Raw genomic sequence first — 13,319 nt, forward strand, 5'->3', positions numbered from 1 at the left:
TCTCTCTCTCTCTCTCTCTCTCTCTCTCTCTCTCTCACTCTCTCACTCACTCTCTCTCTCACACTCTCCCCCTCCCCGCAGACATGCGAGGCGAGTTGAGCTTTATGATCATTGGAAACGAGTTGAAGACGGAGCGGAGCACGGGGGCCGAATGTGTTCATGCAGCTGTGAGACTTTGATTTATGTCTGTCTCAGAACTGCAGCTTTTTAAAATGTTACATTTAATCAAACGCAGTGAATGGATTAGATGCTCAGAGTCTGAACAAAACAAAGACGTCTTGAATCTTCTGTTAGGGAATGTGCAGCACACACACACACATCCAGTTAACAGACAGATTGATTAAAAACTGACTGTCAGCAGCACAGTCACACGTCACCCGTCACCTCCAGTGTGTGTGTGAGTGTGAGTGTGAGTGTGAGTGTGTGTGTGTGTGTGTGTGTGTGTGTGTGAGGTCATCCAGCTGGGTCGTGCTGGTGTGTGTGTGTGGCAGTAGAATAATGACAGCAGGTGGATGTGTCCTGGTGCTGCTTTGATCCCCTCAACACTGGGACCTGAAACCGGATCTCCTGCTGGACTCTTGTGCAAAGCTGTGGGACCCGTGTGAGTCTGTTAGCTCTGATATCCATTAACAGCTCTCAGAGTCTGTGCGCCATCTATCAAGAAACACACACACACAAACATTTGCAACAACTGGATCACACAAAATCAGCTGGATGTAGTTCTTCACTGTACACGTGATGTCATCAGGATGAACTGTGGTTTGAACAACAGTGATGATGTCATACGGACACAGAGTTTAATGATAAGAAGCGTCATGAAGTCACAGGTGACAGGAGGAATGTTTTCTGAGCGTGTTTAGACATTGTTTTTGGCATCTCTTTGGCGTCGTTCATCTACGTGTCAGATTCAGCGAGAGAGAACTAATGTAAGCTGACAGCGAGCGATGCCTGCAGACAACCCGAGCGCTCTTCATCTGTGTGCCATCGTTTCTTTCATCAGCGGAACATGAGCGCAACATCCAGATTCTCATAAAACCCAAAAGCTGTTGCAGTTAAGCATTCATCGGTTCTGGGTTTCAGCACATGTGTTAGCAAAGATGTTTGCTTTGATGAGAATGATGATGTAGATGTTGCTCACGTGATCGTCGCAGCAGAGATGAGATCTGAGGTCAGTCATATATAGCAGAACTCTGGAAATGACCCACAATGCACTTGCAGGGCAATGATTGATGATGAAGGGAGTTTATTTGGTGATGAACGCTGTAGTTTGTGATTCTGGCTAACTGATAACCGCAGGTCACATGTGCTCACAGATGAACAGCAGGTAGTTTTCTGTGCCGCCGGCGGAACGAATTGAAGTCTCCGTGCTCGAGTGAAGCTATGAAAACACGAGGTGTGTAGGAGGCCTGAGAGGCGACCCTTTCCCATGATCCCTCAGTCAGAGTTCTGCTCAGTGAAGGGACGTGTGGTTTGACAGACATAAGCTTGAGCAGTGCAGCAGTGGGTTAATCTGTCATTCATTCAGCTCATTACAGACTCCGGCGTTGGAGGAGAAACAGAACTCACACAGTGTGAAATCAGTAGGAAGAGACACACGCTCGCTTCTGATTGCTCCGTTACATTTAGACCACGCCCATTACGTGTTGATGAATCTGAATGATCAGTGATGTCAATGAAAACATGCTTTACATACTGTAAAAACACTTCTTGTACTTTACCACATTAAAAGCCTTTGTGTGTGTGCGTGTGTGTGTGTGTGTGTGTGTGTGTGTACATGTGTGTCACTTCATCAGGGTTGTTGAGAGACCTTCAGTGTGTCCTGTGTAGGGCTGGAGCTATTGATTATTTTAGTAATCGAGTATTCTACTGATTTTCCATTGATTAATCGGGTATTCGGATAATACAATACCTTTTCTTTATTAAAGAGCAATACTAAATATACAAGAGAAAATACGACAGGTCTCTTAAAATGAAAAACTAATTTGTTTCTTTTTTTAGAAAAAAAAAATTATTGCTGAAATTGCATACATTAATATCTGTGAAAAGTTAACCAATTTAATACATTACATTGCCATATTACATTCAAAATGCAATATAATACAAATAGAAAGAATAATTTCAAAGGTAAACAACTAACTTCAGCTTATGCATGATGCATTTAGTTGATCTAAATTAGTTTTAGTTTCATTTTTTGTACTATTGTAATATATATGTCCACATAAAAATACCGAGTTAACCAGACTTTTATTTTGGCAGGTTGTCGGAAGACGCTTATTTTTTAGTGTCTGTTTCTTTACTCAAACAATGAGAGCAACTCTGGAGGTGAAGTTCATGTCCTCATTCAGCGCAGACGCAGACAAATTCATGAGCATCACGCGTGTAGCACGTTAAACTGTGCAGTTCATTCACTCAGACACGCAGAACAGACAGATGACATGTGTAAATAACAGGATTCGGCATCCACTAGTCCGCATCTAGTTTGATGGAGTCAATCCAGCCGGAAAACAAGTTTCAGCAGTTCACCATTTCAATAAGATATCAGTTATTTGTCACCATGAGAAACACGTGTGAGCGTGTGAACAGACTAAAATGCGTGTGACTCACGGTGAATGCGTGAGACTTGAGAGCCCTGTAACTTGAACAGAGTTTAGCGGGCTGTGCGTCAGTAATATATGGAAAGCCAGGAGGGTCAAAAACGCGCGAATTTTAACAAGTCAACAACGCCTTTGGGACAGTTAAAGCCCTCCCTACTTCACCTACCAGTAACTTTACCAGATAAAAGCTTCATTATTTCGACTTTCGGATCATTTCCTTTATTTGCGCTAAAACAAATATGCCTTTTCAATCTGATGAGGGATGGGAAAAGGAGAAAAATACGTTTGGAAAAAGGCAGATTCAATCCTCCGTCAAACTGTAGAGATTAAACAAGGCTTCGAGGCAACAAAAATTGCCTCGATGATTTTTTGTATTCGAATTACTCGAGTTACTCGAAGAATCGTTTCAGCCCTAGTCCTGTGATTTAAGCTTAAGGCCTGTGCGTGCGTGCGTGATGTGTGTGTGTTTGTGTGTGCGTGCGTGTGTGTGCGCGCGTGCGTGAGTGTGTGCGCGCGTGCGTGCGTGAGTGTGTGTGCGAGTGTGTGTGAGCATTAGTTCTTATAGTAATTATGGGTTGTGTTTGAAGTGGCCTGTGGTTCTCTGGAACGCGGCAGGAGAATTCTCACGTGTGTCTCTCTGTGTGTGTGTGTGTGCGTGCGTGCGTGCGCGCGTGTGTGTGTGTGCACGTGTGTGTGTGTGTGATTTCAGTGAAAGAGAGGGAGAGGGGTTGTGGGTGGTCCGCAGTGCCTCTCTCTCTCTCTCTCTCTCTCTCTCTCTCTCTCTCTCTCTCTCTCTCTCTCTTCCCATCATGCACTGCTCTCTGCAGTCTCTGAGAGCCAGTGACATCACTGCCCCCCTGTGGCATCTTCAATCTATTAGAAATAGATTCTCTATAAATGACTTCACTGTCCATACTTCAGATAAACGTGTGTGTGTGTTACACTCCTGATTCTTCAGTGATCTGTTGTTGTTTTTGTGCCGGAGGGTGTCAGAAACACAGTGGTGGGTTCTCCTGTCGCATGGAAACATGCGGTGCGGGCGGTTCTTCTGTTCTCAGGCTTTAATGGGCTCAGTGTAAACGCTCGTGTGGCTCTCTGCTCTCCAAATAAATAATTACAAAAGCCCGTCAAACACACCGAGGAGTGCTTTCTACTCAAATAAACCTCCACAGAACTAGAACTTTCTTTCTCTCTCTCTCTCTCTCTCTCTCTCTCTCTCTCTCTGTCACACCTGCAGTAGGGAACAGATGGAATGGATAAAATGTCTCTCATCGAGTCTCATGCGCTGGAGATGCTCAGGTTTATTTGAACAGTGATTCCACTTAACATCAGGAGGAACTGAACTCAAGCAGCCATATTCAACACAGCTCACTGACTCAAACACAAATAATCTAACATGTGAACACATCGCTCTAGTGCCATACACACACGGAAGTAACAAACTATTAAGTTACCGTTACAATAAATACATACCTTATAAAGTTAGAGAATAAATATTTATGAAACAGTTGTGGATTGGAGTGTTGATATGTTATACAACAGCAGTTTGTCGGCCTGCCTGTGAACAGAGTGTGTGTCAATTTACATAACTCCACACACACGCACACACAGGTTGAGGTGAGCTGCTGTGACATCAGGTTCACATGTGCAGGTGTTCACTGGATCCACCAATCACAGCGTAGCTTGTGGCTGTGAGACTTCTGTGATTGGCTGCTTTGTGTGTTGTCATAATATCAGACAGATGAAAGGCCAAATACCTTAAAGATCATCTGACATCACCACTGATCAGTTCTTACATTTGTATTTGCAGGCCTCTGCCCACTGTACACACACACACACACTCATGTTTGCGCAGCTATCTTTATGAGGACATACATTGACGCAATGCAATCTCTAGCCCGTCACCCTAACCATCAGAACTACACGCCTGACCCTAAACCTGATTATAACCTAAACCCTAAAACCAAGTCTTCACTTTCAAACAGCCCTTTAAAGGGGTCTCTGGAAGTGAGGACCGGCCAAAATGTCCTCACTTTACTCTCCTTGTCCTCACACCGCTGGTCTACAACTCAAACCGGTCCTCACAAATATACATGTACACAAGTACACACTAGGGGTGTAACGGTTCAAATTACTCACGGTTCGGTTTGTGTCACGGTTTTGGTTCAGTTTGTGCTATGTTCAGGGAAAAGGGACTACTGACAAATAAAAATAAGAACAAATAATCAAGCTACAAGTAACAGCACCAATAAAACAACAGAGCAAAGCAGAAAATTAAATAAGTTACTGTATATATACCTTTTAAGGTAGAAATGGATTAAAGTAATCAAAGAAAACATAACATTGCATATGTAGAAATGAAATAAAGACGAATCATAAACTGTTGAGTCACAAGCAGTGAGTGATTTCCTTGACTTTGAACAGACCGCAGGAATATGCTGCTGTCGCTTTAAGAGGAATGAAACCCATCCTGTACACCGATACTGTTTTTCGTCTGTTTCGTCCGTTCACTTAAGACATAACCTACTATATTTGTTAAGATACTGGACAAGAGGGGCATGTTGACCTACTTCGTGTGTGAATCGGTCCGTTTAAGCGCTTCAAAGACAGCTCAATATTTGCGTCATGTCTGAGACTTCTCTTGCGCGCGCTTCGGATCTTCTCAAGTTTTCTTCTGCATCATCTGGCACTTCAATGTTTAAATGGTCGAGGCTTGAACGAGTGTCGTTTAAAGAGCAACATGTGCTGCTCAGGTCTCACCTGCACTGGCGCGCTCACAACACCCGGGTGATGAAATGACTGCTCATATCACAGCATACGTCAATCCTATTGAAATTTCTCTAGGTTATTTGATTTGTTGTAGGTATTATATGTGTATCCATCGACAAACATACATTAGCTGAACTTTGTCAGTCTGTTTTACGCATTATAATTTCTAACGAACCATATTATAAATGCGTCGTCAGATTTAAGATGAGCCGAACCGTTGGTGGAGATCCGTGCGGTTAAATTTTTCAACGAGAACCGTTACACCCCAGTACGCACGCACGCACGCACGCACGCACGCACACACACGCACACACACACACAGATTGTGTGCTATCAGAAGAGAGTGCAGGTGTGTGACATTGACTTAAGTCTAAGTGAAACTCCTCTGCTGTTTGTTTACTGTTCTCGGGTCAGCACAGATGATGTCACAGTGTCCTCGCTGCTGTCTGTATCTGCTACATCAAAGCTCTCGTCCTCCGTACGGCTGCGTCTTTAATGACTGCTGCACACTTTGAAGTTCCTCGTGTGTTTATGATAGCGGAGCCGTCGCGCTGGGCCCGAGCCATGACTGCAGGTGGCCTGAGCGCTCTGTTTGTGTCTCTTATCACACACACAGACTCTTAAAAGCCCATAAAGTTTCCTTAATAGAGCTTTTAAAGGACGAGAACATGCATGAGAATACAGAACACACTCCGGAACACAAGCGGATGTTTAAAATCTGCCACTCACACACACACACACACATCTGCTGCGTCGTCTTCCTCTTGCAGTTAATCATTAGTAATGCTGGATGCTGATTGGCTCTCCCCTGCGGGACTGACATTCAAGATTCCAGAAAAAATCAAAGTGGTGCAGCTCAACAGCAGGATGAGTCGAGCTCTTATCGGATGATTAAAACATTCTGATTCACACCAGAGAATTCAATCATGACGTCCTGAGAGCCCCCGTGAAGAATGAGCTCAACAACAGCGGCTCACTCGTCACTCGTCTGTTTGGAGGTTCATGTCCAGAGTGATTAGAACTGGATTTTAGTGTGTGTTTGTGTGTTGTAGGTGCAGTGCTGCTGGTGAGCGTTCAGGGAATCGCTGTAAACGTGGATCCCGTTCTGTTTTCATGGCTTCTGTTCCACCCTCAGAGATCCAGTGGCACCAGAACGCCTCAAAAGGTACTTATCTGTATGACTGTGCATTTTGTGTGTGTGTGTGTGTGTGTCTTGTGTCTTGTGTTATAGAGTTGCTAATTGTAGGCTTTATAGGTTTCTGTGGTGATGAAGAAGAGGAGAGAAGATGAAGCGTCTGTTGGCAGCACTCCAATAACCAAACAACCAAGCAATCCAGCATCAGACTACACCAGCAGCCCTGTGAAAACTAAAACACACACAGGTACACACACACACACACACACACACACAAATCAATAAGACTGAGTGAGACAGTATCGGTACACTTCAATGTGTCACTGTCTGCATGTGTTTATATTTGTGTGTGTGTAGAGTCGAGGCCTCTGTCTGTACCTGTGAAAATCTTTCCATCATCTGAAGAGAAACACTTGAGTTCAGATGAACGCATGAAGAACCTGATAACACACACCTGGAACGCCGTCAGACGCCTCACACTGCAGGTAACACACACACACCTGGAACGCCGTCAGACGCCTCACACTGCAGGTAACACACACACACCTGGAACGCCGTCAGACGCCTCACACTGCAAGTAACACACACACACCTCACACTGCAGGTAACACACACACCCCTCACACTGCAGGTAACACACACACACCTCACACTGCAGGTAACATACACACCCCTCACACTGCAGGTAACACACACACACCTCACACTGCAGGTAACACACACACACCTCACACTGCAGGTAACACACACACCCCTCACACTGCAGGTAACACACACACACCTCACACTGCAGGTAACACACACACACCTCACACTGCAGGTAACACACACACCCCTCACACTGCAGGTAACACACACACACCTCACACTGCAGGTAACACACACACACCTCACACTGCAGGTAACACACACACCCCTCACACTGCAGGTAACACACACACACCTCACACTGCAGGTAACACACACACACCTCACACTGCAGGTAACACACACACCCCTCACACTGCAGGTAACACACACACACCTCACACTGCAGGTAACACACACACACCTCACACTGCAGGTAACACACACACCCCTCACACTGCAGGTAACACACACACACCTCACACTGCAGGTAACACACACACACCTCACACTGCAGGTAACACACACACCCCTCACACTGCAGGTAACACACACACACCTCACACTGCAGGTAACACACACACACCTCACACTGCAGGTAACACACACACCCCTCACACTGCAGGTAACACACACACACCTCACACTGCAGGTAACACACACACACCTCACACTGCAGGTAACACACACCTCACACTGCAGGTAACACAGACCTCACACTGCAAGTAACACACACACATGCAGGTAACACACACACCTCACACTGCAGGTAACACACACCTCCCACTGCAGGTAACACACACCTCACACTGCAGGTAACACAGACCTCACACTGCAGGTAACACACACACACCTCACACTGCAGGTTACACACACCTCACACTGCAGGTAACACAGACCTCACACTGCAAGTAACACACACACATGCAGGTAACACACACACCTCACACTGCAGGTAACACACACCTCCCACTGCAGGTAACACACACCTCACACTGCAGGTAACACAGACCTCACACTGCAGGTAACACACACACCTCACACTGCAGGTAACACACACCTCACACTGCAGGTAACACACACACACACACACACGCACACACACATCATACTGACCAAACTCAAATCAGATGTGTTGTTTCTTCCGTCCTGTCACTGGTTCTTCTGTGAGGTCAAAGGTCAATTCTCTCTTCCTTTAGTTCTCTATGGGAGCAGATGACCAATCAGAAACAGGAATGATATGGTGTGTGGGTGTGACCGTGGACAATGTGTTAGTTGTGTAATGGAGCAGATTGTTAAAATCACGGGTGTGTGTTTCATCCCGTGTGGTGTTCACAGCTGCATGTGCAGCTCTGCTGGGAGCCAATCACATGATCCTTTGAGCCCCACACAGTGAGGTCACTTCCTGTGATTTGTGTCGTTTATCAGATCTGTTGCTGTGTGATGTATGAACTTCATGTCATATCTTTAAACACGGCAAGAGGAGTGTGTGGAGGAGAAGCTGATGTTCTGTCTTATGATCATTCCTCCTGCAGCGTGTACACACACAGACCTCAGAAGCTGTATTACTCATTGATATTGGTTTTATACTGAGGACATTATGCACAGCAACATTTGCTTTTTTGCTATTTCTGTCATGCGTTACCTTATTTGTGAGGACATTTTCAACAAAGTCTTGACAAACTTGTACACACACACACACACACACACACACACACACACACACACACACACACGCAGACTGGTCTCGCTGACACTGACACACAGATTTTTTGTTTGTGTATGTGTGTGCAGGTGGAGTTGCAGTCGTGTTGTGTGTTTGTGCCGTCTGACAGTCTGCCGTCTCCCAGCACTCTGGTGTGTGGTGATATTCCGGGTACGGTGCGCAGCTGGTATCACAGTCAGACTCAGTGTATGCCCGGGACGCTGGTGTTGTGTCTGCCACAGGTCAGCGTGATGAGCGCTGGGCACAGACGCATGGAGCCGCTGCAGGACATCCCCTTCACTGTTCCCAGACCTGTGCTGGATGAGGGTACAGCATCACCTTCACTAAACTCTAGACACACCACACTCTGCTTCGCATCACTAACCGCTCTCTCTCACTGTGTGTATGTGGTCAGGTGACGCGTTCCCGTGGACGGTGTGTGTGAATCAGTTGAGTGTGTACTCTCTCCTGGGTCACCAGCGTTCTCTCAGTCTTCTAGAGCCCATGGGCTGCACGTCAACACTGGCGCTCACCGGCCCAAAACTGCAGCCCGACACCAAACATGCTTTCATCATCTGTTTACATGTGGACCTGCAGCCTGTGCACCTGAAATGCTCCAATCCTCAGGTACACAAATGACACACCTGACACACTGAAACACACAACATCATTCACGCTGCATTCCTCATTCTCAAATGTCAAAGGTTTTCTGTGAAGTTAGGAGCTGGCGTTCAGAAAAGAGGATAAAAAAATCAACACACCTCACTGTAACTCAGTATACCAGCGTGTGTGTGTGTGTGCTCGTCATGCTGGAGTTCTGTTTTATATATAAGCAACAGTGTCTATTAACAACCTTTCACATGTACACACAGACAAACACTTTGGAGATGGGTCAGGTGTTGTGGGTGAATGTGACACAAACTCAAGTTTCATTTGATCGTCTGGTAATGTGAGATTCAGAGGGTTTGTTTTGATTGCTGCATGCTGATTGGACGCTCTGTGAAATGCTTGTTAAAGAAACAAAGCGAACCAGAAGCAGAGTGTCTGTCTGTCTCACTCTGTCTCGCTTTCTGTCTCGCTTTCTGTCTGTCTGTCTCACTGTCTGTCTGTCTCACTTTCTGTCTGTCAGTCCGTCCGTCTGTCTGACTATGTGTCCGTCTGTCTGTCTCACTTTCTGTCTGTCTGACTGTGTGTCCGTCTGTCTGTCTGCCTTACTTTCTGTGTGTCTGTCTGTCTGTCTCTCTGTCTGTCTGTCTGTCTCACTGTCTGTCTGTCTGTCACACTGTCTGTCTGTCTGTCTGTCTGTATTATTTGCATGTGTAGTGTGAGGTTGAGAAGTTTGGGGCTGTTAAGAAGCATGTTGGTGATCAACTAATGTGTTAATAAAAGTAATAACTGTTAAACTCTCTCTCTCTCTGTCTTTCTATGTGTTTCTCTTCTGTTGGTTTACAACGCTGTGTATGAAGTGTTGCCAAAGACAGTGTCTGTGTGATAATAGATATGAGTATGAAGGACTGTTGTGTGCAGAATAACACACACACACACTAGGGCTGAACGATTAATCGAAATCGAATCGCAATCGCGATGTGAGACGTTGCGATTTGCTAATCGCAAGAGGCTGCGATGTGGAAGCGATGTGAAAAATAGGAAACGCGTCTGTTCCAAGCCCGCTTTGAGTGGCATTCTTGCTAACCAACTGAGTGAGCGCACCTCCGTTATGCCTAATCAGCACTGCCCCAGTCAACTGCATAAACGTCCGTCATTAAAAAAACAAACATACAGAAGGCAGGAGAGAGACAGTGTGTGTTATTATGGCATCTGCAGAGTCAGATCGATCATTAGGCAAATAAATACTAAAGAACCGTCCAATTCAGAAGACCGCACACACAGCCTGTGTCATACTCGCGCGACTCTTCCCCACGTTGTGCGTCTCGCGGACGAGCCGTTTAAACTTGACGCGCATACACAGCTACGGCTCGGGCATCTGGCAATATGGACGAGGCTTGACGCACGCGCGCACCCTGTGTCAACTCACGCCTATCTCCGCGTTTCAAACAAATGTAAATTCTATCTAACTGTTTTGCTAATTTCACTTGGATGAAATTAAACATTCAGCACATTTTTTACTTGTTTTAAAAAATCCCACATACTTAAACAATAATAAATCAGCCTATGTAACCTATGAACTATTTTAATAATTCACTAACACAATAGAAAATGTTATGGATTTAAGGGTTACAATGGGAGTTGTATTTGTTTTAATGGAAACTATAATAGTGTACACTGGTATTTGGATTCTGTTGGTGTGATGTAATCTGGAAGTTGGGAACCAATTGAACAACAGTAAGCCCTATTTGAATAATGCCCAAAGCACACTACAAAAATTAATTTGTAATGGTTTTAATGGAAACAATTAAATGTTTTTATTTTTGTTGTTTTCTTTCAGGGTAACTATACCCATACTGTGCTCCACACAACAATATTGAATTGAAGCTTGAATTAGAAAAGTTAAAATCGCAAATCAAATCGCAATCGCAATGTCTGTCAAAAATATCGCAATTAGATATTTTCCCCAAATCGCACAGCCCTAATACACACACACACACACACACACACACACACACACACACACACACACACACACACAGTGTGATCACTTTATTTAACATGTGTAAGTATCACAGTACCTGCAGCAAGTATGAACCTAACCCATCATAAATGCACGTGTGTGTCTCTCGGTCAGGTTCAGCTGCTGTATGGTTTATGGTGTAGATGGAGTCAGATTGTCAGTGTGGTTGATCAGATGCACAACAGAGGAACACAAAAACAATCATCAGGATTTCCAGACCCCACAGCGCCACCCGCTGGACCGTCATCACCTGTCCACAGCAGTGCTGGCACCATCCCACCTGACACCAGCACCTACAGCCCATCAGCTGACCTGGGCTCACCTACAGAGGTCAAACAACACACACACACCTTTTGAAGTGTCACATGACTGCAAATTGTGTGTCGTGCTGTGCGTGTGTTGAAATAAATGTGCTGATGAGAGTCAACAAAGTGAGCAGTTGATATAAACTTGTATAAATGTCTTGAGAATGTGACTGAATGATTGTGTGTATCAGCCTGTGCCTGTATCAGAAAGAGAGAGAGGGCTTTAGTGTGATGTTGTGTGTGTAGGGTGAGTCGGTTCACACAGAGGATGCGGTTCAGTGTGAGTCCATGACTCTTGAACAGAAGACCTGCAGCATCAGCAGCTCCAGTGGAAAACTCAGCGTTTGGATGCAGTGGATGTTGCCCAAACTCACACTCAAACTCTTTTCTTCTGACCACACGTCCAGAGACAACGGTACTCATCGCACACACACAGATGTAACGTGTCTCTTCTGATACAGATGGAACAGATGCGGGGAGGTTTTACATCATTCAGCTCACAAACACACAACACTGTGATGTTGTTTTTGATTGTGAAGTGTGGTGATCTATATTTACAGTGATGTAAGATCAGAGGTCAGATGTTCAGCTCGTGTCACGCGTCTGTGATGTGCAGCTGTGAGCGAGTGGACGCTCTGTGGATCTGTACAGAGGAAGTTTGTGTGATGTCAGGCCTCTGAGGAACCGCTTGGCCCTTCACACAGTGTGCTCTTCTTGTTTGTTGTTGTGTGCTGAGTGGACGTGTCACTCCCTCAAACAGGAAACAGGAAGCAGCTCTGAGCCTCAGGGCCGGGGGGGCACAGCTGCCGGGACGACAGAACAAGCAGAGATTGACAGAGAATGACACGATTCTCCGGTCGCTCGTACACACACACACACACACACGTCTCAGCTGAACTCTGACCTGCTGCTCATGAACTTTCATTCAGACATTCTCCTGTGTGTGTGTGTGTGTGTGTGTGTGTGTGTGTGTGTGTGTGTGTGTGTGTGTGTGTGTGTGTGTGTGTGTGCTGTCATATTCTCGTGTGTGTGTGTGTGTGTGGGAAGGGTAAACCCTACGGTATGGGGACAAAATGTCCCCACAAAGAAGGCAATATCCAAAACAAGCTTATAAATCATACAGAATTAACTTTTGTGAAAATGTAAAAGAGCAGACAGTTGTGTGTGATTGTTAGAGTTAGGGGTAGGGAATATGATATACAGTTTGTACAGTATAAAAACCATTGTGTCTATGGAATGTCCCCATAAAACATGGAAACACAACATGTGTGCGTGTGTGTGTGTGTGCTGTCATATTCTCATGTTTGTGTTTGTGTGTGAGTGTGTGATGTCATATTCTCATGTGTGTTTGTGTGTGTGTGTGTGTGTGTGTGTGTGTGTGCTGTCATATTCTCGTGTGTGTGTGTGTGTGTGGGAAGGGTAAACCCTACGGTATGGGGACAAAATGTCCCCACAAAGAAGGCAATATCCAAAACAAGCTTATAAATCATACAGAATTAACTTTTGTGAAAATGTAAAAGAGCAGACAGTTGTGTGTGATTGTTAGAGTTAGGGG

The 13,319-nt window shown here is 45.3% G+C and overlaps 1 protein-coding gene across 1 annotated transcript in view; it reads left to right on the forward strand.

Moving 5' to 3' along the window:
* LOC130557688 (intermembrane lipid transfer protein VPS13B-like) overlaps window positions 1-13,319 on the forward strand; it is a 79,052-nt gene that overhangs the window by 27,907 nt on the left and 37,826 nt on the right. The window contains exons 21-27 of the mRNA XM_057339677.1: window positions 6,416-6,528; window positions 6,619-6,745; window positions 6,856-6,983; window positions 8,920-9,157; window positions 9,246-9,457; window positions 11,574-11,789; window positions 12,011-12,207. Coding sequence (XP_057195660.1) covers window positions 6,416-6,528; window positions 6,619-6,745; window positions 6,856-6,983; window positions 8,920-9,157; window positions 9,246-9,457; window positions 11,574-11,789; window positions 12,011-12,207 — 1,231 coding nt within the window. The remainder of the gene's footprint in view (window positions 1-6,415; window positions 6,529-6,618; window positions 6,746-6,855; window positions 6,984-8,919; window positions 9,158-9,245; window positions 9,458-11,573; window positions 11,790-12,010; window positions 12,208-13,319) is intronic.

This window comes from Triplophysa rosa, linkage group LG8, assembly GCF_024868665.1.
Source record: "Triplophysa rosa linkage group LG8, Trosa_1v2, whole genome shotgun sequence".
NCBI lineage: Eukaryota > Metazoa > Chordata > Actinopteri > Cypriniformes > Nemacheilidae > Triplophysa > Triplophysa rosa.